This window comes from Gekko japonicus, unplaced genomic scaffold (genome assembly GCF_001447785.1).
Source record: "Gekko japonicus isolate JY-2015 unplaced genomic scaffold, Gekko_japonicus_V1.1 scaffold1936, whole genome shotgun sequence".
Taxonomy (NCBI): Eukaryota; Metazoa; Chordata; class Lepidosauria; order Squamata; family Gekkonidae; genus Gekko; species Gekko japonicus.
Window position 1 is genome coordinate 279,529 of NW_015170946.1, and position 26,528 is coordinate 306,056.

At 43.5% G+C, this 26,528-nt stretch overlaps 1 protein-coding gene across 1 annotated transcript in view; it reads left to right on the top strand.

Annotated features, from left to right (window-relative positions):
- Positions 1-21,469: 21,469 nt before the first annotated feature.
- The window catches only part of LOC107116868 (protein lin-7 homolog A-like), a 22,616-nt gene continuing 17,557 nt past the window's right edge, over positions 21,470-26,528 (top strand). Inside the window, exons 1-2 of the mRNA XM_015418891.1 lie at positions 21,470-21,570; positions 22,767-22,794. Coding sequence (XP_015274377.1) covers positions 21,470-21,570; positions 22,767-22,794 — 129 coding nt within the window. The remainder of the gene's footprint in view (positions 21,571-22,766; positions 22,795-26,528) is intronic.

The following is a 26,528-nucleotide window of genomic DNA, read 5'->3' on the forward strand; positions in this document are numbered from 1 at the left end:
CATCACCTTTTCAACTCCTAATCGCGGTCCACGGCCTCGGCTCTGGCTCCATCAAATGTGCTCCATCACTGTCACCATCTCCTCTTAAAGGGGTATGTAAACAGAAAAACAAAACTCAAGTCTTAATATATATTCGCACCCTTCTTTCGCTAGCTGCTTTTAAACTTCTGTGCTTTTATATGTTTATTTGGGCTTCTCCTTTCTCTGGCACCCACCCTTCCCAAATACCTCCTTCTTGGATGAGTCTGAATGTGATTTTAATATACTTAGCTTGTTTTGTAGTTCTTATAGTTGTTGGTGTTCATTTGACTCTGCTGGTTCCCCCACGGCTTGTCTTGCGCTCGGCGTGACTCTGCAGTCCCGTCGTAGCTCCCATAGTTTACTACTTGACTTTCTTGCTTCAGGGCAGGTGGCCGAAGCCAAGGGGTCGCCACCCCACTGGACTCAAACCAGAGAAGCCCCCTGCCAAATCTTTCATATCTAGAAAGAGTTTGAGATGCTGAAATTGTCTAAGAAAGTCAAAGGGCAGAGGAGTGAACACAAATGCTCCTTCTGTCGATGAGCCCAGATCCAGAAGTTACCCCTCAGCTGTCATTTCTCCAAGCTAAACAGCCCCAAGTGCTTTAATCTTTCTTCATAGGGAAAGTGTTCCAACCCTTTTATCATCCTGCTCCAAATGAGGTCGCATCATTGATTTATACAGGGGCATTATGATACTGGCTGATTTGTTTTCAATTCCCTTCCTAATAATCCCGAGCATAGCGTTGGCCTTTTTTATTGCAGATGCACACTGTCTCGACATTTTCACGGAGTTATCTACTATGACTCCTGGTCAGTCTCTGCCAGTTCGTGCATTTATTGTTAGGATTATTGGCTCCAATGTGCATCTCTTTGCACATTGAACCCCATTTGCCACATTGGCACCCACTTGCCCACCCTCAACATATCCCTTTGGAGTGCCTCACAATCTTCCCTGGTTCTCACCACCCTGAACAACCTCGTGTCATCCACAAATTTAGCCACTTCCCTGCTTTCTCCCAAATCCAAAGCATTAATAAACAAGTTAAAAAGTATTGGACCAAGTACTGATCGCTGTGGTACCCCACTGCTTACCACCCTCCACTGAGAAAATTGCCCATTTATACTCACTCTCTGTTTCCTATTAATTAGCCAATTTTTTTATCCACCAACGAATCAGCCACTTGAATAAGCACAACACTGCTAGTATCAGTCCATGTTTCTGGCTGAAGCATATTGTTTCATACAGTGGCCAATCAGTTGCCCTGGACAACTAACAAACAGGAGGAAGAAGAAGAAGAGTAGGAGGAGGAGAATGGATTTATACCTTGCCTTTCACTACCTGAAGGAGTCTCAGAGTGGTTTACAAACCCTTTCCCTTTTCCTCCCCACAACAGACAGCCTGTGAAGTAGGTGGGGCTGAGAGAGCTCTCTCAAAAACTACTCTTGAGAGAACAGCTCTGAAAGAACTTATGACTGAACCAAGGTCACACGAGCAGCTGTATGTGAAGGAGTGGGGAATCAAACCCAGTTCTCCCAGATTAGAGTCTGCTCTGCACTCCTAACCACTATGCCAAACTGACATAGAAGTCAAGGCTTTCCCCTGATATTGCCTCCTAGTACTGATATTAAGAGGTTTGCTTCTCTGAAAATGAAGGTTCCCTTTAGTAATCTTGGGTAGCAGCCACTGATAAACCTATCCTCCATGAATTTGTCTAATCCCCTTTTAAAGCTATCTATGCCTATGGCCATCACTACATTCTCTAGAAGTGAATCCCACAATTTAATTACTGTTGAGTGAAGAAGTTCTTCCTTTTGTTCTTCCTGAATTTATTGCCTATTAGCTCCATTGGGTGTCCCTGAAGTCTAGTATTTTGGGAGAGGGAAAATAATTCTCTCTGTCCATGTTGATGGGTTATCATCTCTTTTATAAAGTGAAAAGTCACAAAGTTTCCTCACAAGAAGGTGTCCCAGCCCCTTAATGATCTTGGTCACTTTCCTTTGTATTTTTTCCAGCTCTGCTATTTTGTTTTTGAGATATGGTGACCAGAACTGGTGTCCATAGATATATGCAGGAGTATTACAATACTTGCTGTTTTGTTTTCAGCTTTTCCTAATAATCCACTGCATGGAATTTGCCTTTATTACTGACACACAGTTGCCATTTTCATGGAACTGTCCACTATAAACCCAGTACTTCTTTTTCTCTCAATCTGTGCTACTGCAGACCCCATCAGTATATATCTAGTTAGGATATTTTTTTTTTGCTCCAATGTGTATCACTTTGCATTTCCCTGCATTCAACTAAATTTGCCATGTTGCCTGATCCCTCAGTTCGGAGAGGTCCTCCTGGAGCCCCTCACAGTTAGCCTTGGTTTTCATCATCCTGAATAATTTGGTTTCATCTGCAGACGTAGACACTACACCTCTCAGAGCTGCTCCTTTCCATAAAGCTAAGCAGTGGAACAATGGGCTAACCACGTGCATACTAACCACTGTATACCACACTGGTTTCAGGCCAGTGCTTCCAGGCCACTAGCAAATTAAAATTTGGAACATACTATGGCCTAAAATCAGTGTGGTATAGTAATTAGAATGTTTGGCTAAGATAGGTGAGCTCTGGGTTTAAATCCTCATTCTACTATGAAGCTCACTAGGTGACCTTAGACCAGTCATTTAAGATAGACAGGCAGGTGGGTGGGTGGGCAGGCAGGCAGACAGACAGACAGATAATGTCCTGCTTTTCTCCCCAATGGGAACCCAACATGGCTTAAAACATAATTTTATCATCACAACAACAACCCTGTGAGGAAGTTTAGGCTGAGAGTGTGTGACTGGCCCAAAGTGTTACCCCAAGTCCTCTCTTGCCACATAAAGGATTATATCCCAGCCAGGTTAGGGCCAAAGTTGGCATAGGGCAAATATAGCCCTCTCTTTTGTGCAGTGCCAGCTAACCGAGACATGTGCTCAGGACTGTGTCCTTCAGCCATCGCTTCAGATACTGCTGACACGTATCTGTCATTGTAAAAGGACAATGTCTTAATCACATCACCCCAAGGGTGTCAATGGACCTGCATTCCAGCTCAAACCTCTGGACTTTGCCACTCGATACTGAGACCACCCTGGCCGTAGTCCATTGTCATTATTGTTCTCTTGATAGTTCAGCCATTAATGGAGCCAAGACTGTGCAATTGCCCAATGCTCTGATAACAAAAGCTTTCTTTCCCCAACCTGGACTTCTTTTGTCCAAACCCCCTTTTTGAGCCATTACCAGACATCCTGGCCCATCCCGGATCATTTCCCTATTGTGCCCACTGCCCCAAAGGCACAATTTTCCTATATCAGGACTCCAAACTTGGCCCTCTTTGGTTCAGTCTCCTGGGACGCTGGATCCCTCATCTCTTTTGGGTCTCCACTGATGTGCTTGTCAGCCAAGCAGTCTGCTTCTCTTCACTGCAGACTCTTCTCTTCGGAAGGTAGCTATAACCCCCTCCTCAACGCTTTGCCCTCTTTTGTCTCTGATCTCTTTAAGGTCACCTCACGTATTTATTTCCAAGGTGTCTGGTGTGTGTATGTGTGTGTGTGTGTGTGTATGTGATGATTCACTGATTAGCGGAATGTATTAGGGTTATTTTCTTAATAAATTTCATAAAAGATATTTCCTGTCTGTTGTCTGTGCCAAGAGGGTTCTGACTCTGGTATAGTTGGAGTACGATCCCTAGCTTGTGCACCTATTAAGCAAATGGTTTCTTAGCTAAATCCCCCCATCTTAACTCAAACAGAGACCTGGTGTTGTGGCTAACAAAGGTTACTTAGCAAGCTTCCATGTTAGACTGGGGGGTTGAACTTGGATCTTTCAGAGGCTTGTCTGACACTCTACCCATTAGACCATACTGGCTTTCTCAGCCTAATCTACCTTGCTGGGTTGTTGTGCAGATAAAAAGGGGAAGGAAGAGTGGCTTGAGCTGCTTCAAAGAAGGGCAGGATAAAGGTATATGAGAAAGATGCAAGCATTTTAGTTTCTTGCCTGCCATGGGTATTGAATCACAAATGTTTATTTTCTTTCTTTTTTTTTACTTTTTAGTGTTTGCTATGTGTTTGCCAAATTTCTACTTTACAAGTGACCAGGAAGTACCTTAAATTCTTGAAGTTACATACTGAGTCTACTGTTTCAAGAGGGAGGTGTACAAATGTCCTGAACTTAGATTTTTCTAGCACCAGAATGCCTTGGACATCATATCTACCTGATTTCAAGGCTCTAGCTCATCAGATAATGCCCTAACTATTTCAAAACCTCTTTGATTGAACCAGCAAGACTCACACCTTGTAATCTATATATCTAATAGTGAAGTGGCCCCCTCTGTGCGGATATCTAAATCCGCACTTCGGGGGCACTTGGGGGGCAGGGAGAGGTTTGTGCACCCGTGGGGAAGTCCTCACGGACCAGCCGGTCCATGTCACGGTCCAAGTCCCCACGGGTGCACAAAAATCCTAAATGTTTAAAAAAGAATCGGGGGGATGTTTAAATCCCCCCGAAACTCACAGAGCGTCCCCTGCGCACGCGCAGGGAACGCTCTGCGACTGAGGTTGCCGCCGCTTGGAAGGGAAGTGGCGAGCCGGGGGGGCAGAGCGGCAAGGGCCGAGCGTCTCGCTGCTCGGCCCTTGGCTCGGAGCCGGGGGGTGGGGAGAGTAGCGAGGGGCAGCCCCAGACCGGCTCCCCCCCCCACCCCCATACCCACTTTCCCCAGGTGGAGAGCCGGACGGCAGGGGGGGGAACAGCGAGGCCCGAGCCCGAGCGGCAGCAGCCTCCCGAGACCTCGCTACGGAGCAGGGCGGAGGGGACAGCGAGGCCCGGGCAGCTGCAGCCTCCTGGGCCTCGGTTCGGAGCCGGGCACGGGGGGGAGAGGCAAGGGGGGAAGGCAAGGGGGTGGAGGACACGGGGAAACAGCGGGATGGGGGGTACTTACCTCCTCCTGCTGCTTCCTCTGCCTCCGTCCCGCGAGTATCGCGGGTCCACCCCTTGTATATGTAAATTCTAATTCCTAAATTCTGTCTCCTGGGCAAGCTGAAACAATATAGTGAGATGGGGAAGCAATATATCTATATGCATGTAACACAAAGAGTTGTCTATTTCACACTTCCAGCAGATCCTGGGGGGCTGTGGACATGGTGAACTGGTGCCTGAAGACAGTTTTGGGATGAATGAAGACTAATAAACTGAAACTTAATCCTGAAAAAATGAAGGTGCTACTTGTGGGCAAAGGATTGACCCAAGAAGTGATGATGTGTCTCTTGTTCTAGATGCAGTGGCACTCTCCCTTGAGGAGTGTAGAATCATAGAGTTGGAAAGGACTTTCAGGGTCTAGTCCAATCCCCTGCACAAAGCAGGAAATTCATAAATACCTCCCCCCACACACACAGTGACTCCTGCACCATGCCCAGAAGATGATTAAAAAAAAAACACCCTCCAGGATCCCTGGCCAAACTGGCCTGAAGAAAAATTGCTTCCTGACTCCAAAGCTGTGATTGGCATTTCCCTGGGTGTGTCAGAAAGAGCCACAAGAACTAATCACTGATGCAACCCTTCCTGCCCTCCCTCTCATGATCTGCCTAAGTTCACAGAATCAGCATTGCTGCCAAATGGCCATTTAGCCTCTGTTTTAAAACCTCCAAAGAGAGCCCACTTCCTTTCTAAGAAGTCTGTTCCATTGAGGAACCACTCTAACTGTCAGGAAGTTAATAGGTATTAAAAAAGGCCTGCATGGTTCAAAGTAATGAAAGCTGTAAAAGGTAAGAAGGATTCCTTTAAGTGGTGGAAAGCTAATCTCAGTGAGGTTGATACAAGGGAACACAGGCTGTGGCAAATAAAATGCAAGTCTGTGATCAGGCAGGAAAAAAGGAAATATGAGGAGCCTATAGCAAAAAACATAAAGACCAATAATAAAACTTTCTTCAAATACATTAGAAGCAGGAAACCAGCCAGGGAGGCAGTGCAGCCCTTGGATGACCAAGGGGTAAAAGGAGTACTGAAGGATGATAGGGAAATGGCTAAGAAGCTGAGTGCACTTTTTGCCTCCGTCTTCAGTGTGGAAAAGGAGAAGTGCTTGCCCACTCCAGAACTGCTGATTTCGGGAGGGGTGTTGAAAGACCTGAGTCAGACTGAGGTGATGAGAGAGGAGGTCCTATGACTGATAGGCAACTTAAAAATTGATAAATCACCAGGCCTGGATGGCATACATCCGAGAGTTCTGAAAGAACTCAAATGTGAACTTGTGAATCTTCTGACAAAAATATTTAATCTTTCATTAAAATCTGCTTCCATTCCTGAGGACTGGAAGGTAGCTAACATCACTCCCATCTTTAAAAAGGGTTCCAGAGGAGATCCGGGAAATTACAGGCCAGTCAGTCTGACGTCGATACCGGGTAAGTTGGTGGAAACTGTTATTAAGGAAAGAATTAGTAGGCACATTGATTAACAAAACCTATTGAGGCAGACTCAGCATGGGTTCTATAAGGGAAAATTTTGTCTCACTAACCTGTTAGTGTTCTTTGAGGGAGTGAACAAACATGTGGACAAGGGGGACCCAATAGATGTTGTTTAACTTGACTTCCAGAAAGCTTTTGAAAAAGTTCCTCACCAAAGGCTTCTAAGTAAGCTCAATAGTCATGGGATAAAAGGATAAGGCCTCTTGTGGATCAAAAAACTGGCTAATTAATAGGAAACAGAGAGTATAAATGGGCAATTTTCTCAGTGGAGGGTGGTAAGCAGTGGGGTACCACAGGGTCAGTACTCGGTCTGATGCTTTTTAACTTTTTCATTAATTATTTGGAGTTGGGATTAAGCAGTAAAATGGCAAAATTTGCGGATTGTCCAGGGTGGTGAAAACAAGAGAGGATTGTGAGGCACTCCAAAGGGATCTATCGAGGATGGGCGAGTGGGCGTCATCATGGCAAATGGGGTTCAATGTGGCCAAGTGCAAAGTGATGCACAGTGGGGCCAAAAATCCTAACTGTAAATACATGATGATGGGGTCTGAACTGGCAGAGACTGACCAAGAGAGAGATCTTGGAGTCATAGTAGATAACTCAATGAAAATGTCAAGACAGTGTGCGACTGCAATAAAAAAGGCTAACACTATGCTGGGGATTATTAGGAAGGGAATTGAAAACAAATCAGCCGGTATAATAATGCCCCTGTATAAATCGATGGTGCAACCTCATTTGGAGTACTGTGTACAGTTCTGGTCACCACACCTCAAAAAGGATATTATAGCATTGGGAAAAGTGCAGAAAAGGGCAACTAGAATGATAAAAGTGTTGGAACACTTTCCTTATGAAGAATGGTTAAAGCATTTGGGGCTCTTTAGTTTGGAGAAATGATGACTGAGGGGTGACATGATTGAGATTTACAAGATTATGTACTTTTCTCCCTCCTTCACAATACAAGAACTCGTGGGCACTCAATGAAATTGCTGAGCAGTCGGGTGAGAACAGAAAAGGAAGTACTTCTTCTGCCAAAGAGTGATTAATACATGGAAATCACTGCCACAGGAGGTTGCGACGGCTACAAGCATGTACAGCTTCAAGAGGGAATTGAATAAACATATGGAGCAGAGGTCCATCAGTGGCTATTAGCCACAAGGTATAGATAGGAGCTCTCAGTCTGGAGCAAGTGATGCACTGTCTTCTTGGTGCTTGGGGGAGCAATAGTGGGAGGGCTTCTAGTGTCCTGGCCCCACTGGTGGACGTCCTGATGGCACTTGGTATTTTTGGCTACTGTATGACAGAGTGTTGGACTGGATGGGCCACTGGCCTGATCCAACTTTGGCTTCTCTTATGTTCTCTTATGTTTTTAAATTCTTCTAAATGTTTACCCAAAAACTCTTCTGATTTAATGTGTTGTCTACAACAAGTAACCTTCTGATTTAATTTCAACCCGCTGGTTCTGGTCCGACCTTCTGGGGCAACAGAAAACAACTCTGCACCATCCTATAGATGACAGCCCTTCAGGTACTTGAAGATAGTTATCATATCACCTCCCAGTCATCTCCTCTCCAGGCTAAACATACCCAGCTTCTTCAACCTTTCTTCATAGAACTTGGTCTCCAGACTCCTTACCATCTTTATTGCCCTCCTCTGGACACATTCCAGCTTTTCTGTATCCTTCTTAAATTGTGGTGCCCCAAAATGAACACAATACTCTAGGTGAGGTCTAACCAGAGCAGAGTAAAGTGATACCATCACTTTGCGTGATCTGAACACTATGCTTCTGTTGATACAAAATCGCATTTGCCTTTCTAGCTTCCACCTCACACTGCTGACTCATGTTTAGTGTATGGTATACTAAGACCCCTAGACCCTTTTCACATGTACTACTGCCAAGACAAGTCTCCCCCATCCTATAATTATGCATTTAATTTTTCCTACCTAAATGCAGAACTTTACATTTATCTGTGTTATAATTCATTTTATTTTTTTAGCCCAGTTTTCCAGCCTGTCAAGATCATCCTATATCCTGATTCTGTCTTCTACCATATTTGCTACCCCTCCCCCTTTAGTATGGTCTGCAAATTTCATTCTCTCTATACCTTCATCAAAATAATTGATGAAGATGTTGAACAAAACAGGTCCCAGGAGAGATCCTTGAGGCACTCCATTTGTCACTCCTCTCCAAGAGGATGAGGAACCATTCACAAGCACTTTTTGGGTACGATCTGTCAACCAATTATAGATCCACCTAACAGTTATAGGATCCAAACCACATTTCACCAACTTGTCAACAAAAATACTATATGGAACCTTATCAAAAGCCTTACTGAAATTAATCAGGTTTGTAGCTTGGTGCTGTTGCTGGACCAGGCCTCCTGTAGGCTAAATCATCTGGCACCAGCCTGCAATGTCTCTGCTACATGAAAAGACAATCTTTCAGGTAGTGAGTTGATCTGAAGCACTTGTTAGGCCTTTTCCTCATCTTCCCAGTGCACAGAGTATCTCAAATGATGCAGCTATGAGATGGAGTTTGATTCTAGTGCAATGCAATGCCATGGCTATTGGGATGGGCTCAGATGTCTTCAAATCCCTATTCATCTATCAGTCTCAGTGGGTGGCAGTCTAATTAACTCTTCCAGTCTACCTAACTATACAACTGTTGTAGGGGTACAATTCTGTTCTGAGAGTGCTTGCACGCTTGGAAAGGGTGGAATACAAATTTAATAAATAAAATGTGGTGGACATTTCACTGGTAATGCCATAAAAAATCAGTTCCTTAAAATGCTAACAATATTCAAATTCTTCTGTTTGATTTCTTTCCATTTCATCTTATATTGTTTGTGTTTCTTCTTTTACTTTCATCCTATAGAATTTACCTGTTCTGAGTACATTTTCCCAGTACTTCAATGAATTTCTTGATTCACCTGTCTGAATTGTCTAAATTGTAATATATTTAGTTTTGAGTTCACATGCAAAAGCTAGATGAAACATGAATGTGATATGCAGACCTTGTACAGTGTACAAAGAAAAATAGCTTCCATTTATTTTTGTCAGGTAATAGCATTTTGCTGCTTGAAGGAACAATCATGCTTCCTATTTTATTGCATTCTGTGTTTTTCTCTATTATACCTTTTCAGCATAATAGTATTTTGCTATCTTCTTTTTCCACATGAGATTTTGTTCTCTTGCTCAGAATATTCCATTGTGCAATTAGCATTTGCTAATTAAAAACAATATAATATTTCAGCATTAATAGCTACTATATCTTCTTCCTTTCTCTGCACAGATATAGCCAATTTCTCATTAACTGTTTCACTCTACATTAGGACCATTTCAGTGCAGACTCCGTGTTGCCTTCATCCATCAGTTGTGACAGTTCTTCTCATGCTGTTACAGTTTATGGAAAAAGCAGGAGTCAAAAATCCAGCTGTAATCTTAAACTACCACAGTAATATCCACAGAATGAAATATTATTTATCCAGTTGGCCTCAGCATCAAAATATTCATATAACTTTTAAGATTGCCGTGCTTAGACAGGAATATATTGGTATGAGTATATGTGGGAAATGTATGATACATTCATTGAATTTTCATTGTACACAAGAAGAGTGTTGCACAGACATAGCGTCCCTGAGGATATGCATCTTCATTTAGCTCAATGGATTTATCTATCAAGCTCAGCAGAGCCCAAGTGAACATTACAATTGCCCATCTGCATCACAAACCCTAGAACATTCATAGAAGCAAAAAGGGAACATGCTTGAAACACTCCATTCTCATGTTGCTGGAGCCCCTTCCCATTGCAGTATTCTGTAATAGCTGCAATAGATTTCCCTGCAGTGATTTAGAAGCCAAACCCTCCCAGTGTTTTTCTTTAGCTAAAGATATACTAAAACAAAAAACAACCCTTGTCCTACATTGTGTTAGCAGTAGAAATATACCTTAGCTGTATGTGGAATAGCAAGGATATATCCTATGTATGGCCTCAATGATGAAACTTATCTATATACTAATTTCTAAAGTCTGTTGTCTAAGTGGATAATTATTTCTGCCAACAGAATGCTCATTCTCCCCCAACAGCTTTTTCTACAGACTCAGGGGACTCCCTGGGTCTAAAGAAAAATTCAAAAAGTTTAAAAAAAACCCCAACCCTCAGGGAGGGTTGAATTCAATACCTTTTGAAATGGCCTCTGCAGGGATCTATTTCAGGCATCAACAGTGAGAGATTAAAACATTGGGGGGGGGGCACAGTGCTGGATTTATGTATAGGCTAAGTAGGCCGAAGCCTAGGGCCTCTAAATTTAGGGGGCCTTCACAGCCCTGCCCCCCCAGTGGGCAGTCTCCCCTCTCCCAAAATTGCAAACCCAAGACTTCATGTGAGGGCAGGGCAACTTGGGCCCAGCAACTATGAGACTCAGGGCCAACCAATGGGGACCAATTTGAAACTCTGGGGCCCAACTGGAAAAATTTTTGTGGGGCCCCAGTTCACAACCAAAGTCTGCAGAATCTTAGAGATATAAAGAAAAATCCATCTAGACTGCCCTGGTGTGTGGGCTCCCTTAGGAGCCGCCCACAGGGCCCAATTTGGCCAAATTGCTCCAATTGCCTTAAGGCCAGCCCTGATGAGACTGTGCAGGGGTTGGACTGACAAGCCCTGCCCCTTCTAGGTCCCTGGTGCCACTATTCAGAGTACATACTCCAGAACTCCAGAGCCAGCAGCCCAGAGTCAACAACCAGCTGCACGGACTTCCCCAGCTCAAGGGTCAGGTCAGTAATGGTATGTACTGCACTTTAATCAGTGGGAGAGTGCGAGTGGGGGTGGTGGCTGGGGTAGATAGACCAGGCAAGCAAGCTCTCCCAAGTCCTTTCCATTCCTTCCCTCCTTCTTGGCTCGAACAGAGCAAGCACATGTGACTGGCACTTGCCTCACCCCTCCCAAGCAGGGAAGTATATCTTTCACACTTCACAGAGCCCTGTCGGTGCCTGCAGCATGCACTTGCATGTGCAAGACACACTTTTTCAATTACATTGGAATGATAGGTAAGGTTCAGACTTATAGACAGGGACTTAACAGCAAATTAACATGTAACATGATGATATTTAAGCTATGCAAAGTCAGAACTAAATAACAAGCTAAGGTTATAAGGTCAACAGTTGTAAAGCAATAGATATGTCAAATAGCAGATAAATGTCTAAAGGTGTCTTTTCTAATTTTAGGAAGCAAACTGAGAATGTCCCAGGTGTGGAGATCACTTAACAGCACTTTATGAGGTGGATGCAGTATCATGTCAGCAAAACATCCCAGTATGCCTTGCATGAGATTCAGTATTCTAATATACTATTCTGAAAAAGAAATACACTGGCAGACTGGATTATATGAGTTTTATGTAGGAGGCTGACTTCCTATGCTCCCAGCAATTATTGCTCCAGTTGCCTTAAGGCCAGCCTTTAGAGGGCTGTGCAGGGGTTGGACTGACAAGCCCTGCCCCTTCTAGGTCCCTGGTGCCACTATTCAGAGTACAGACTCCAGGACTCCAGAGCCAGCAGCCCAGAGTCAACAACCAGCTGCTCAGCCTTCCCCAGCTCAAGGGTCAGGTCAGTATTGGTATGTGCTGCACTTTAATCAGACCTGGAAACTCCCAACCCCTTTGATTAGCACTCTGTTACATTGAAAGTCCATGAGCGTAACAGGCGACGGGCATAAGCGGGGGGCCCCCTTAGGACACAGTCTTTTGAGGGTGGCCTCGGAAATAATGGAGGCCGCGGAGCCGGAATCGAGCTCCATGATGCAGGGGGACCCCTCCATTTTTGCCTGGACTTGGAACTTAGGGGTGGTCCTCCACTCTGCCCACTACCAGTGCCTTAAGAAGGGTCCTGGGAGGGGAAAAGCCCAAAAATGCACATGTGACAACCCTCCAGGAGAAACCCAAAGTTAGGGGTTTTCATCTCCAAACCCCAGGAGTCAGCCACAGGGGTCTCACTGCCCTTCAAGAAAGTCATAGGGAAGTCAGTGAGTGGTGGCAGCTACTGAAGAGTGACCGAAGCCCACCAAGGAGGTGGGAAGTTGAAGTGGGGCTCATGAGCCACAAACCGGTTAATCAGTCCCCCAGGGCTGAGGGTGGGTGCCCCTTTTGCCACAGTGGAAAACTGAATTCTGTAGCTCTTCAGCAGCAACCATCTATACCTTGTGCCAATAGCCACTGATGAACCTCTGATCCATGTGTTTATCCAGTTGAAGATTAATTTTACTTTTTATTTTTAGATTCTAATCGGAGCATGAGTAAAAGATTTGAAACTGGTGCTAGCAAGCACAAGAGACAGAGACTTGAAAATGCTATGGTAACAAAGTTAAGACCAATCACTGCTTTCATGCATCAACCACTCATTGAAGCAACAAGAGCCAGCAGCGAAGCTATCCAGCCTGAGCTAACTACTAGCATGCAACCAGACAAAAACCTCCCTGAAAGAGAAACAGCGAAGCAGGATGTGGAACAGCAAGCTGATGATGAGGAATCAGCCATGATGCTGGCTCAAACTGAAAATATAGAACTAATTCAAGAGTCACTTACTGGACAGGGAGAGGTTAAAATGCCATAAGAAAATAATGTAAATAGATTTTGCAGTTCACACCTGGTAAGAAAGGCCAAGTCCAAGGAGTTCCAAATGCAGATAAAGATAATGCCAAACATAGATCTACGGTAACAAATGTTGGTTTGTGGTCAGAATGATCACACGAGGAAGTATCCCATTGGGTAGAGAGGGGTCCCTCTCAAGTTCTGCATCATTGTGGACCATTTTCAAATTCCAAACCAAATTCCAAGCCAGCAGTCCAGGTTTTGCACAAAAGCTCTTTTTTATTCAACAAAATCAAATGGGGAAACATATAGCCGAGAGTGGCTTATATATTCTCCCTCAAAAGGCCGGATTTATTGCTTTGTGTGTAAACTCTTTCCAAACCTTGCATCTTCTTCCACAGCTTTAGCTACTGAAGGGTTTGATGACTGGCAAAAACCCCATCTCATCCAAACTCATGAAAACTCAGAGAAGCATAGGAATGCCATGTTGGCCTACCTAACAAGGAAGCAAGGGCAAATGTTAAGGAACAAATAAAAGCAGAACAGCACTACTGGCAGCATGTCATGGAGAGAATTATTGCTGTAATATGCACTCTTGTAGAACGAGGCTTTGCCATGTTGGCCTACCTAACAAGGAAGCAAGGGCAAATGTTAACTTCCAAGCTAGAGGAACAAATAAAAGTAAAACAGCAGTACTGGCGGCATGTCATGGAGAGAATATTGCTATAATATGCACTCTTGTAGAATGAGGCTTACCGTTTCTGGCCTAGAAACACGTAATTCTGCTACCTAATCACCATCCTTCCACCTATTTAGGTATCATGAATTCAGCCCTGTAAACCCTCATGTTTTCTGGGAAAGTTCTTCTTAAGAGGATCAAGAGAGTCTTCCAGCTTGAAAGTGATTAGTATTATTACAAAGGGATCAGCGAAAGTTGTATTTTCTCTTCAAAGCAAAAGGAAGAGAGGAGCTGAAGGCATGACTGGAAATTGAGGCTGCCAAGAAATATTTGCAAATTCTCTGCTGCCTCCTTTGAGTATGAAAATATTTGGCAGATAGAACAAACCACTGTAAAAAGCAGGGGGAATTGTTGTATTTCTGTTTACATTCAATACGAAGGCCCCAGTCACACGGCAAAGTTGCCGCGGGAGAGGCACGGATGGTGGGCGGATTATCCGGGCGTGATCACACCCCAACATCTGGGAAGTGGAGCGCACCCGTTGCTTACCGCCGACAATGCACCTTTAAAAAACTAGTACCTCCAAGATACTAGTAAACGTTTGCCACGGGTTGCCTGAAGACACCCATGGTGTGATTGCGCCAGCACGCAGCATTCCCCTCTGGTCCCTCGTTTACCCGCTGGCACCAAGGGAAGGACCCGTGGTGTGCCGCTGGCGCATCTGATCGCGTAATCGCACATCAAACTGCGCCGGGGCAATTAGCCACACCTCCCCCCCCCACGATATCCGGCCCATGTGACCGGGGCCTATGATATGCTTTCTGTAGCTTAAGTAGGAGACAAACCAGAATGTGTCATGTTACAAACTTAGGGGAAGAAAGGGATCCTTTTTTCTCACAAGCTGGTGCTTCTTTGCCTTGAATAGCCTGAATCAAAACTTTTAGGAATGGTTCCCCTTTCATGACTCAGATTGCTCTTGTTAATTGCAATTAGATAAGTGAGCTAGGCAACCCAAGCTTTTTTGAAAAAGCTTTGTTAAGCCTATTTAGTTACTATATCCTTATGACTTCACTACAGGAGATCTCAAAAAGACTACTAATGTTATATTTTATGTGCTGCTTTCAATGATATCACAAATGTAATACTCCAGAATCCAGGGTCACATCAAAGAAGGGATGTTTAATCAGAGCTCCCTATTGACTTCAAGACAAAAATCAATTGTAGTAGGAAAATGTTTGGCTGCTAGCTATGTATGTACTTCCAGTTACGTTTGATTGCTTAGATGATCCCCTTGGGGGGTAGAAAGCTAATATAAATTCCACTACTAAAAGCCAGACTATCTAATGGTAAAATATTGATGTGCTTCTCACATGTCAATCCATATCATACACATCTGGTACTTCCTTTCTGTATACTTTCTAATGAACAGTCGTAATTTGGAGATGCTAATCTTGTCACAGTTACTCCCTTATGCAACTTTTGTTTTTGCATTTCAGCATTGTGATTCCTTTTACAGATTTGTATATATTTTTGTGTACCATATAGTACTGTGTTTGCTGATATAAAATTTTAGGGATAAACATTTGGTAGTGTTCATCGCTGCTGAAAATTTTTTTCAGTAGTATTGCAACTGACTTGGAGAGGGTGAAAGCCTTAATGCTATGTCTTCACATTCCATTGGTGCAATCTGTTGGAAACCTTTTTTTGTGAACAGACCCCATTAAAGTGAATGGAAGTTGCTTCTTGTCCTATGGGAAGCTTATTTCCTCGATGACTTCTTCCCATCATCCACTGAAATCTCTGTATTCACATTACATTGCAAAAGAAAATACACCATTTCCCATTAGGTTTAGGGTGGATATCTGCTAAAAGTCATAAAGGCTGCGGTCACATGCGCCAGTTAAAGCATAAGAACATAAGAGAAGCTAATGTTGGATCAGGCCAGTGGCATCTAGTCCAACACTCTGTCACACAGTGGCCAAAAATACCAGGTGCCATCAGGAGGTCCAGGGGAAGAGAGGCTATTTCCTCTGGAGGAATTTGACATGTAGTTGTGAGATCACACAGCTGTTTGAAATTGCGGGCGCAGCCCATCACTGTGTGATCAGACACAACTGTGGGTGAGCCCTTTCTTTTGCCATTTGTTTCCCTTGTGCATAAACGATCAATCAAGGAATCACACCTCTGCACTGAGGGCTCCCTATGGAGCATGCGATGATGCGCATACTGGAAGGGGGAGTAAAACATGGCACGGAGTTGAGATGGCCTGATCAGACCATCCCGACAGCATGAGAGTGCATCTTAGCGATCAGACAGGGGAAAGTCAGCCCATGGCCTGCCTTATCCAGATAACACCGGATTTTCCCCGGTGTCTTTTAACTCTGCTTCCATGGCAGAGCAGCACGGGTTACTGATGACTGTGGAACACTTTCCAGCTGTTGCTGTCTGATTACTCCCTTTAGATCCTTCAGGCATTCGTGCCTATGTTGGATCTAACGGAGCGTGTGATCGCAGCCAAATTCATAATTCAGAGAAAATAGGATCCCTCCCATTGGCCTGCAAGGCCCAGCCACCCCATGGCTCTTCTCAAATTCCATCTACAGCCAGCTACCCTGCAAAAGGAAGGAAGGAGGGATGAAAAGAAAGATTCTCCTTCCACTGAGATTTTCAGGGACAAGGACAACAGATAGACTGAGGAGAGAACTTCCCTTTGCTGCTGCTGGAGAGAAGCTGACAGTCATTTGGCCTAATTTCCAAGTGACATGATGGATAGGAAAGCTGTAAGGATTAAAGAAATAAGCAGTAAAACTATGTTGATCAATGCTGTTTCCTTTAGAGAGTTCATTTATGCCCAATGAGGCATTGCAAAGTTGTGGACTGTGCTAGTCAATGGCAAACCTTACAAAGACTGTACTCATTTGGCCTAAGGTGAGGACAACCTGCCTTCTGAAACAACAGTGTGCAGCTGCTGGGGCCCTGTAAATGGTAGGAAGGAATCTTTTCCTTATTTGCTACATCCTCTCAGAAGAGCAGCCAAGAAAGCCAGATGACTGAGTTAACTTCTTATATGCATTTGGTGTAAACCACCTTGAAAACAAATAGCTGGAGGGGGGTATAAATGTTGCAATTAATAAACACAGGGAGATGCTGAAAACTAACATAAAATGTGATGCTGGGCTAAGCTTTTAAAATGGCAGAAAACATATGAGCTGAGGTAAAATAACCTTACATCCCCATCCTCTTGGTGTCCTTGCCCTGCCTTGCGGGAACTACATCAGACACCCGTGTCATGGTGTATCATTCAAATTAGTCCAAATCCAGTGTGCATAGGCTCAGTTTCCTAGATTAAATCTGGGAATCAATCACTTATATGGGCCATATGTGCACTGAATGTAGTTACATTTAGATGTTATACCACTGTTGGATGCCCACTGGTATCAGAGATAAAGCAGATATGCCAAGTGGGTAGGGATGTAGGAAACACATCCCTCAGCATGTGAGGTCATCATCCAAACTGCAGGAAAGCAGTGGAGATGTAATACTGTCTTCATTAAATGGGCTTTTGAATTTAGCATCCAAATAGTCTTCAAGAGTACAGGCTTCAAGACAATTGCTAGTTGTTAGGTTTTCTAGAGTTGCTTTCTTAATAATGGAGTTGGTAACAATCCATGCACCACCCTTTGGGATATCTATGCCAGGAATGACAAAAAACAACAACCCATAAACAACTGAACAGGCAACACAGCTGCATTAGTAACTCTGTGCTCAAAGGCTACCGAAAGACTTCTGTTCTAGATAAGCAGCTTATTACTTATTTCTGAATTTGTCTTTTGAAGGGGGGAAACAGCTGCCACCAAATGTTATCTGATTTGTAGAAGCTAACTGTACTTAATTAGAATTTCCCAGTTAAGATGCTTTTACTTGCCTGAGATCATAGGATAACATTTCATAGCTTCTCCCAACATGCTGATTCCTGTTGGGTTGCATTTTGGCAATTCCTAAATTCCTGTCTCCTGTGTGACATGCGAAATTCCACAGCCGTCTCAAAAAATAGCAGGACAAAATGGTTGTGTGAATCAGGTGTGTATATTGGTGATTCCATGTTCCAGAAGCTCAGAGAGTTCCATGGTTGTCCCAGGTCTGCCTGAGATGCCACCTTTCCTTTTCCCTTCATTTCCAGTGTGGTTGTCCAATTGTCTCTAAGTAGTAAGCACAGCCACCAAAAAAAATCTGAAAGTTATCTCCTAGTAAAAGGATTTGTACTTCCAACACTCTATGCAACATTGCCGTTTAAAGGCTCTGCCTATTTGCCACATCTCCCATTTGCACTAGCTCAGTGATGGCGAACCTTTCAGAGACCGAGTGCCCAAACTGCAACCCAACACCCACTTATTTATCACAAAGTGCCAACACGGCAATTTAACCTGAATACTGAGCCAAAATCTGACTCAGGTCTTTCAACACCCCTCCTGAAATCAGCAGTTTTGGAGTGGGCAAGCACTTCTCATCTTCCACAGTGAAGATAGAGGCAAAAAATGCATTTAGTTTCTCAGCCAGTTCCCTATCATCCTTCAGTACTCCTTTTACCCCTTGGTCATCCAAGGGCCCCACTGCCTCCCTGGCTGGTTTCTTGCTTCTAATGTATTTGAAGAAAGTTGTATTGTTGGTCTTTACGTTTTTTGCAATATGCTCCTCATACATATCTCTTGTATTTTTCTTTTTGCCTGTCTTTCACCAGCATTAATGCTCTTGGAGCATGTGTAGAGTCCAGCCCCAATTATTGAAATATTGAGGTCAAATCTAGAGGGGGGCATTTCTCCCCATGAACCATTAATAAGTCACTCTCATAATAAATCATTGTACTCTCAGAGCACAGCAATATGTTGGTTTTCTTACTGGGGGCTAATTGAGATTAATTTATTTATTTGCATTATTTATAATCCGCCTTTCTCACTGGGACTCAAGGCAGATTACGCAGAATCAATACAATCAACAGGAATGGACATTCAATAAATAAGAAAATAAAGAAATAGAATTTGGGTTGTAGTACCAACCATAAATCTTAAAAAAAAAATTGAAGCAAAGCTAAGTGTTAACATGACACATTAAATGATGCAAAACTACAATGGTAGGATCCAGTTTACAGCAAACTATACACTGTAGTATAGACCAGAGTCCCCAATAATTTAAGTAACTTCATGAATCATTTTGCACTGTGCAACTCTATTGCCTGTGCAGAAAAGCCCTCTTGAATAATTCAGTTGTGCATAGTGTATTTGATCAGCGATGTGACCTCTTTCATGTATTGGGCCAGTCATGATTTGGGAGATATGCAAGATAGACAAAGGAGCTATAAAATCCTGGGCTGGCCCTGGCGTGGCATCCTCGGCATGAATGTTGACGTCCCCCAGAATGATCAGCCTGGGTGTCCCCAACACTACATCCAAGATCACCTCTGCCAGTTCAAACAAAGTGTCCATTGGAGAACTAGGTGGCCAATAAATAAGCACAATGCCTAATATCTCCTTAATTGAGAAGCATACAGTTAGTGCTAATGATGGTTTGCACTGGAAGTCTGTGGAAGTTGAAGGACTCATGGAGGATAATGGCCACACCTGATGTCAGCATTGTCTAACAGGTGTACTTCTGTGTCAGTAATCACTATGTAACTGGTGAAACTCTCTCTTTCCAGTAGTGGCAAACCTTCCTCCACTTGTATACCCCATATGAAGAGTCACAGGCCAAAAGCCCTTGTTCCTTTAAAATGTACCACAGATCCCAATTACCTGCTAAAGACAAGGAGAAAGATGCAGTGGGAGGGGTTTGGCACTTCTCCGTATCCTTAGCCAGCAACAAACAGCCCTGCTTGGCCCAATGGGCTACTCGAGCGAGAGCTTGCCATGCATTCTCCTCCATCCTGTTATTATGACAAATAGCACAGGCCACCAAGGAAGGCAAGGTCCCATATCAATGATGTACATTCCTGGTAGTAGATGGTTGCTACTATGGAAACTGTCCACGTAGTATGGAAGAATCACATGACTTGCATATTTCAACCAGTGCAGCATGGAAGAGCAGCTATGTATAAGGGCTTTTCAAGGCACTTCAGAGTGATAAATGTAACATACATTGACCTTTGGGTAGGGCAGCAGCCTACTTCTTATCAGAGAAGCACACTGAGTGCTCGATCTAGCCAGCTTTTTCACTCAGTTTTACTTAATTACCTTCCTTACTACAGCACCCATGCCACAAGGCTTTTGTCCACATTAGTTCCATGATCCTCAGCACAGCCTTTTTGGTGGCCAAAGGGACCCTTTCCTCTTTTTATTCTACTTGAAAATTGGTTATTTATTTACTAAAGTGTTTATATCCCCCCTTTCTTCTTGGTTCAAGGCAGTTTACAATAATAGTTAGCTAAAACCGAAAATAAAACAAGCCCCGAAGCCCTCCCCCCTCCCCCTTAAAAGATGGTACTGTTCAAAACCCCTCAGAAGCCCTGGCAAACAGGCAGGCCTTGTAGCACCTCCTGGAGATCTCCAGGGAGGGTGGCCCTCTCACCTCTTCAGGGAGCCCATTTCACAGAGCAGGAGCCACAATGGAAAAGGTCCTGGCTCAGTGCCAGACAGGCCACCCTAAATTGGTTCCAACTTGGAAAGATTTCTCAACAAAACCTCCTGGAAATCACGCTATTACCTGCTCCTGTCTCAATCAAAGGTGCTGTAAGGGGGGAGTTCAAATCTGTAACAGGAAATACACACACTGCTTTAAGTGTTCGTACAGGCTGAATGTCCAAAATCCAGATGGATATTTTAAATTAAAGCCCTCTGTTCAAAATCATTTACTGTAAACTTTGTTTACAGTACAGGGCTGTAATGAAGTATCCAAATACAAGGTTGGATCTAGTGATGTATGAATGGAAATGTAAACTCATTGTAGTTCCGCTTGCCTGAGCAATAGCATTAGATATACATCAGTACCTATAGGTTCCTTTCCTCATATATTTGTTTGCACAATTTCTTGTGTAAGTAGAAATGCACGTTTATCCTAGCACTAGCAGCCAGTGTGGTCTTTTTAGGGCATTTCTACTTTGTTCAAGAGCTCTAATTTTGCCCAGAAAGTTTCCACTGGACCCAACCCACAGTGTCCCTTTGTGTTTACCAAGAAGAAGAAGACGAGAAGAGATTGGCTTTATACCCCTCCCTTCACTACCCAAAGGACTCTCAGAGCGGCTTACAAACTCCTTTCCCTTCCCCTCCCCACAACAGACACCCTGTGAGGTAGGTGGGGCTGAGAGAGCTCTTGACAGAAACTGCTCTTTTTCAAGAGCAGCTCTTATCAGAACTACAGCTTGCCCAAGGTCATCCAGCTAGGTGCAAGTGGAGGAGTGGGGAATCAAACCCAGTTCTCCCAGATTAGAGTCCGCGCACTTAACCACTACACCAAACTGGTGATCCTTTGAAAAACACAAGATCCTTTTCAAGATCCTTTGAAAAAAATAACGGTAAAAATCTTTGTTCCTCCCCTCTCCCCCACAAAAGACAATATTTTATTAGTTGGCCTTTTACATTGTTTATCCTCTTGTATGTTCTGTAATTAAAAGTGTCATAGTTCCTGAAAAAGTTAAACAAGACTCGCTTCATCACAGGTTGGGATTATTAATGAGTCATCATCCTCACTGCATGAGGCAGAATGACACATCACTTACTGCATGGCTTCCAATTGTTCTGACAGCTGGTGTAATGATGCAGATGTTTGTCTCCAAGGGAAACTGCTAAGAGTGTCCCAATGGAACCACATGATTGCTTTCAGGTGAATGAAAGAATAACATACCAAAGCTCTTGCTGCAAAAAGTGAAAATTTTTATAGTTGTTCACATCAAGTTTAAAATCCTAAGTAAAAGCTGTGTTAGTGAGCCAAACAATTCTTTTCTTCACGTTGACAGGCTTTGGAATTCTATGAAGCACTTTATATCAAGAGCCAGTTTGGTGTAGTGGTTAGGAGCGCGGACTGTAATCTGGGAGAACCAGGGTTGATTCCCCGCTCCTCCACATGCAGCTGCTGGTGTGACCTTCGGTCAGTCATAAATTCCTTCAGAGCTGTTCTCTCAAGGGCAGGTTGTCTGTTAACATAAGAACATAAGAGACGCCAATGTTGGATCAGGCCAAAGGCCCATCCAGTCCAACACTCTGTGTCACACAGTGGCCAGAAATACCAGGTGCCATCAGGAGGTCCACCAGTGGGGCCAGGACATTAGAAGCCCTCCCACTGTTGACCCCCCCCAAGCACCAAGAAGAGAGAGCATCACTTGCCCCAGAGCCCCTATCTATACCTTGTGGCTAATAGCAACTGATGGACCTCTGCTCCATATGCTTATCTAATTCCCCTTTGAAGCCGTCCATGCTTGTAGCGGAGGGGAAGAGAAAGGGAGTGTAAACCACTATGAGACTCTTCAGGTAGTGAAGGGTGGGGTATAAATCCAATCTCTTCTCTTCTTCTTCAAGTCAGAGCATTAGCCTACAAATATACATACTCAATAAGCAGGTATGTAGTATTTCTAATAGCTGGTAAAGTTAAACAGTTCTCTGCTGTTCATCAAACACTTTTTCTTAAATATCAGAAGTGCAAACTCCAGAGCTTGAAATACTTACTGCTTTTCCAAAACCAGCTATCAAGTCACCTATTAATTGCCCTCTGTTCTAATACTTTCCCAGATGACAGTTCTCTTGAAGATCTGAAAAGCAGCTTTGATGAAGGGGTAGATGGTACTAAAGATCTGTTCACTAAAAGGTTGTCAAAAATTGAGCTTACACCTTCTTCATTGAAAGTATTGGGCCTCCCCTTTGGTGGATCAGATATGACCAATATCTGGAACCCAATTGTGACAGGTTACATCTGTTGAAGTTTTGATTCAATATATAGAAATTGCACTGTATTTTATCTGATGTATTTTCACTGTTTTTAATTATTGTGTATTATATTTAAGGAGCTGCGGTGGCTCAAGTGGTTAAGACGCTGAACTGCAGGCTGTGGAAGGTCAGTAGTTCAGCAGTTCGAGACCCGGGTGCCGCAAGACGGGGTGAGCTCCTCTCTCTAGTTCCAGCTCCTGCCAACCTAGCAGTTCGAAAGCAAGAAATTGCAAGTAGATAAATAGGTACCACTTCGGTGGGAAGGTAACAGCGTTCCGTGCGCCTTGGTGTTTAGTCATGCCGGCCACATGACCACGGAAACGTCTTCGGACAGCGCTGGCTCTTCAGTTTTGAAACAGAGATGAGCACCGCAACCCTAGAGTCGGATTCGACTGGCTTTCGAGCAAGGGAACCTTTACCTTTACCTATTATATTTGAAGGAACCCACCCTAATCCGCTATGCAGGGAGATCAGGATACAAATCCAATAAAAATAAAAAGGTGTATGTTCCATCTCTGAACTATAGGCTTTTTCAATAGTCTGCTATACTGGTGGTCAACAGTGTGATCCTAAACAGTTATACCCTTCTAAACCCCTTGACCTTAGCCCTATAGATTTTTTACCCCACAGAAAAAAAATCAGGATAGACCTTTTGTTTTTCTTCATAATACCAGTATTCAAAGAGTATCCCTTTAAGTATATAAAATCTTTTTCTTTTTCATTACTGTTCCCTTTCTCAACCACAGGTGTTTGCACTATAATGAAACTAATTAAGAAACTTCCCTGACTTCCAACAGATACCTTATCTGATGGTTTCAAGAAAGCAGCCCCACTGAACCTATAAAGTCCACCACGTGACACTTGGGAGAGAAACAAAAGAATAATCTAGTCTGCTAAACTATTATATGTTTAAATTTTAGACATATTAACAGTTTTGTCTATATACATTTGAATACATGAAGCTGCCTTATGCTGAGAGACTGTTGGTCTATTCAGGTCAATATTATGTACTCTGACTGGTAGCAGTTCACCTGGGTCTTACAGTGTTTCATCTCACATATTACATGATTCTTTTAACAGGGATTGAACCTGGTCCTTATGCATGCAAAGCAGATTCTTCTCCACTGAGCTGTAACCTCACTCCATTTATTTTTTGTCTGTTTATTAAAACACATCTAGCTTCCTTTGGTACATTGAAGCCATTAGACAGTTTACAGAACATAATACCATGCATTAAACAAATAAAGAACAAACAATACAGAATTAAAAGCCACGAACAATAAATTAATTACCAGGGATGCATGAAAAGACTTGTAGAAAATTTAAAATCTTTAACACAGCCAACCTTAAGACAAGAAAGAAGCATAGTAGTTATTACTACCCTTCTAGAGGCTGTCAGATAAGGGGCCAGTCATGCATGCTGGGAGGTCAGATGTTGTGTTTAAACTGAAAAAAGTAAGAGACTAAACCGAGCTGCAAGAGCAGCCAGCCCCAGCCAAGGCTGATCCTGGACTGACTTCTCTCGCAGCCTGGTTTAAACTGGGCTGCAGGAGGAGCCAGCCAACCCCAAGCCAAGCCAGCAGGAGCTGTCTTCTGCAGCCTCTTTAAAGTTTAAAAGGACTTATGAAGCCCGACAAACATCTGAGAGGCGGGAGCAATCTGCTCCTGCCTCTTGCTGTTTTCGGATCTACTGGTAATTCCTGAATATATCCACGATTTTCTCGGGATATTTTTCCCAGCTTCCCCGAGAAAACCCTGATACATTTGGGATGCCAAAATATACATGGAAAATACTGATAAGGTATTTTAATGTATATTTTTGGCTCGGGTAGATCCAAATGCACTCCCCTACACCCTACTCCTCCTCTTCCCTCCTGGCTTTGCGACTGACCTATGATATTACCACAACCAGCCTTTGAGAGCCACTGCGATAGGGTGCAGATACACTAAGTAATGTACCCTCCAATAAACTGAGGACAGTTTGGGGGGTTTTTTTGCTTAACAAAAATATTTTTATCATAAGCTATAATTTATCAGGCAGAAAACTGTGCTTGGGGACATGAGCATGCAGTAGAAAAAGAACAGATGGCCATGAGGTCAGAACAGATTTAAAACCTCCTGAGACGCAGTAGGGTGTCTTTCACTACAATTCTTACCTGCTTTCAGTCCAGTAATTGGTATTTTTGCTTGAAGATTCTTTGTACAGTATTAAGGTTCAGAGAAACATGGGAAACAGAGGCAGGCTTTTTCCACAAGAAGGGGGGGGAGAAGAAAAGGAGCAGCACTCTCAGAACATATTCTTTGATCAGTGTTAAAGAGCATGTTCTTTTTATAGCCCAAGTAGAGGGAAGAGCTAGTACACCTTATACATTCCTCTTGACACTGCACTTATTATAGGCACTGTCACATTCAGGGCAGAGCCTGGCATTTTTACTCTACCCGGGATCTCTGGGATGCACAAATACAATCACAATCAATCAATGCAAGTGTCACGTTCAGGGCAGAGCTTGGTACTTTTATTCTACCCAGGTCCCCGGGATGCACAAATACAATCACAGTCAAGGCTACAGATAAGAGCAAGGTCAACAAACTAGTCCAGAGTCAGGAGATGCAGATTCAGTTCAAAGGTCAGGAGAACAGGAAGGTCTGGAGTCCAAGGTGCAAAGCTTGGAAGCTGGGGAAAGAGATGGAGTCTGGGTTTCTGGCTGGAAAAGCAAGCACAGGTTGAATGAATAATAATAATTTATTGCAGCCCACAACCAGATACAAGTTCACACAGCAAATCATTTTTAAGTATGAAGGTATAGATATTAAAACACTCCAATTAGATGAACAGATATAGAATTATAACAGGGTAGTTAACTAAAATACATATAAAAGTTAATTGAAATACATTAAAATACAGCACAGGTTAAACAGGACAGGGTGCAAGGCAGCAAGTTCACTGAGTGAGTCAGCTCACAGAAGGGGTGGAGAGCAAAGTTGCTTCCATGTTGAGCCTTGTTCAATGTGTTCCTTTTGACCAGATTTCCCACAAGCAGCTGTGCTGCCCTCGCCCCCTGATTGTATTTGTCAATTTCCCACTACTTGCTGTGCGGCCACATTTTGACCTGCAGCATCCCCCAATTTTCCCCGTGTCTTCTCAATCTCAAAAACAAGAATCAAGAAGACGCGGGGGAAATTGGGGAATGCTGCTGGTCAAAATGCGGCCATGCAGCAAGTAGTGGGAAATTGCGAGCCAAGTCCCTCCCATTCTATATCTGTGCCTTTGATTTTTTGTACCTAAGTGTAAGACTTTGCACTTATCTCTATTGAAATTCATTTTGTCTCAGCCCACTGTTTCAGCCTATCTAGATCATTTTGAATCCTCTGTCTTCTTCAGAATTAGCAATCCCACTCAGCTTCGTGTCATCTGCAAATTTGATAAGCATCCCCTCTATGTCTTCCTCCAGGTCATTTATAAAAACATTGAACAACACCGGGCCCAGGATCGAGCCCTGTGGCACTCCACTCGAGACTTCCCTCCACGTAGACGCAGAGCCATTTACGAGCACTCGTTGGGTACAATTTTTCAACCAACCATGAATCCATCCAACGGTTGCACCATCCAGCACACACTTAACCAGCTTATCCTCAAAGATATCATGAAAAACTTTTTCAAATGCTTTACTGAAAACTAGATACACTATAGCCACAGCATTGCCAGAGTCAACCATTTTAGTAACTCTGTCCAAAAAGGAGATAAGGTTGGTCTGGCATGACTTATTCTTGATAAACCCATGCTGGCTACTACCAATTAACTCATTCCGTTCAAGGTGCTCACAGACAGAGCGTTTAATAATCTGCTCTAGAATTTTTCCA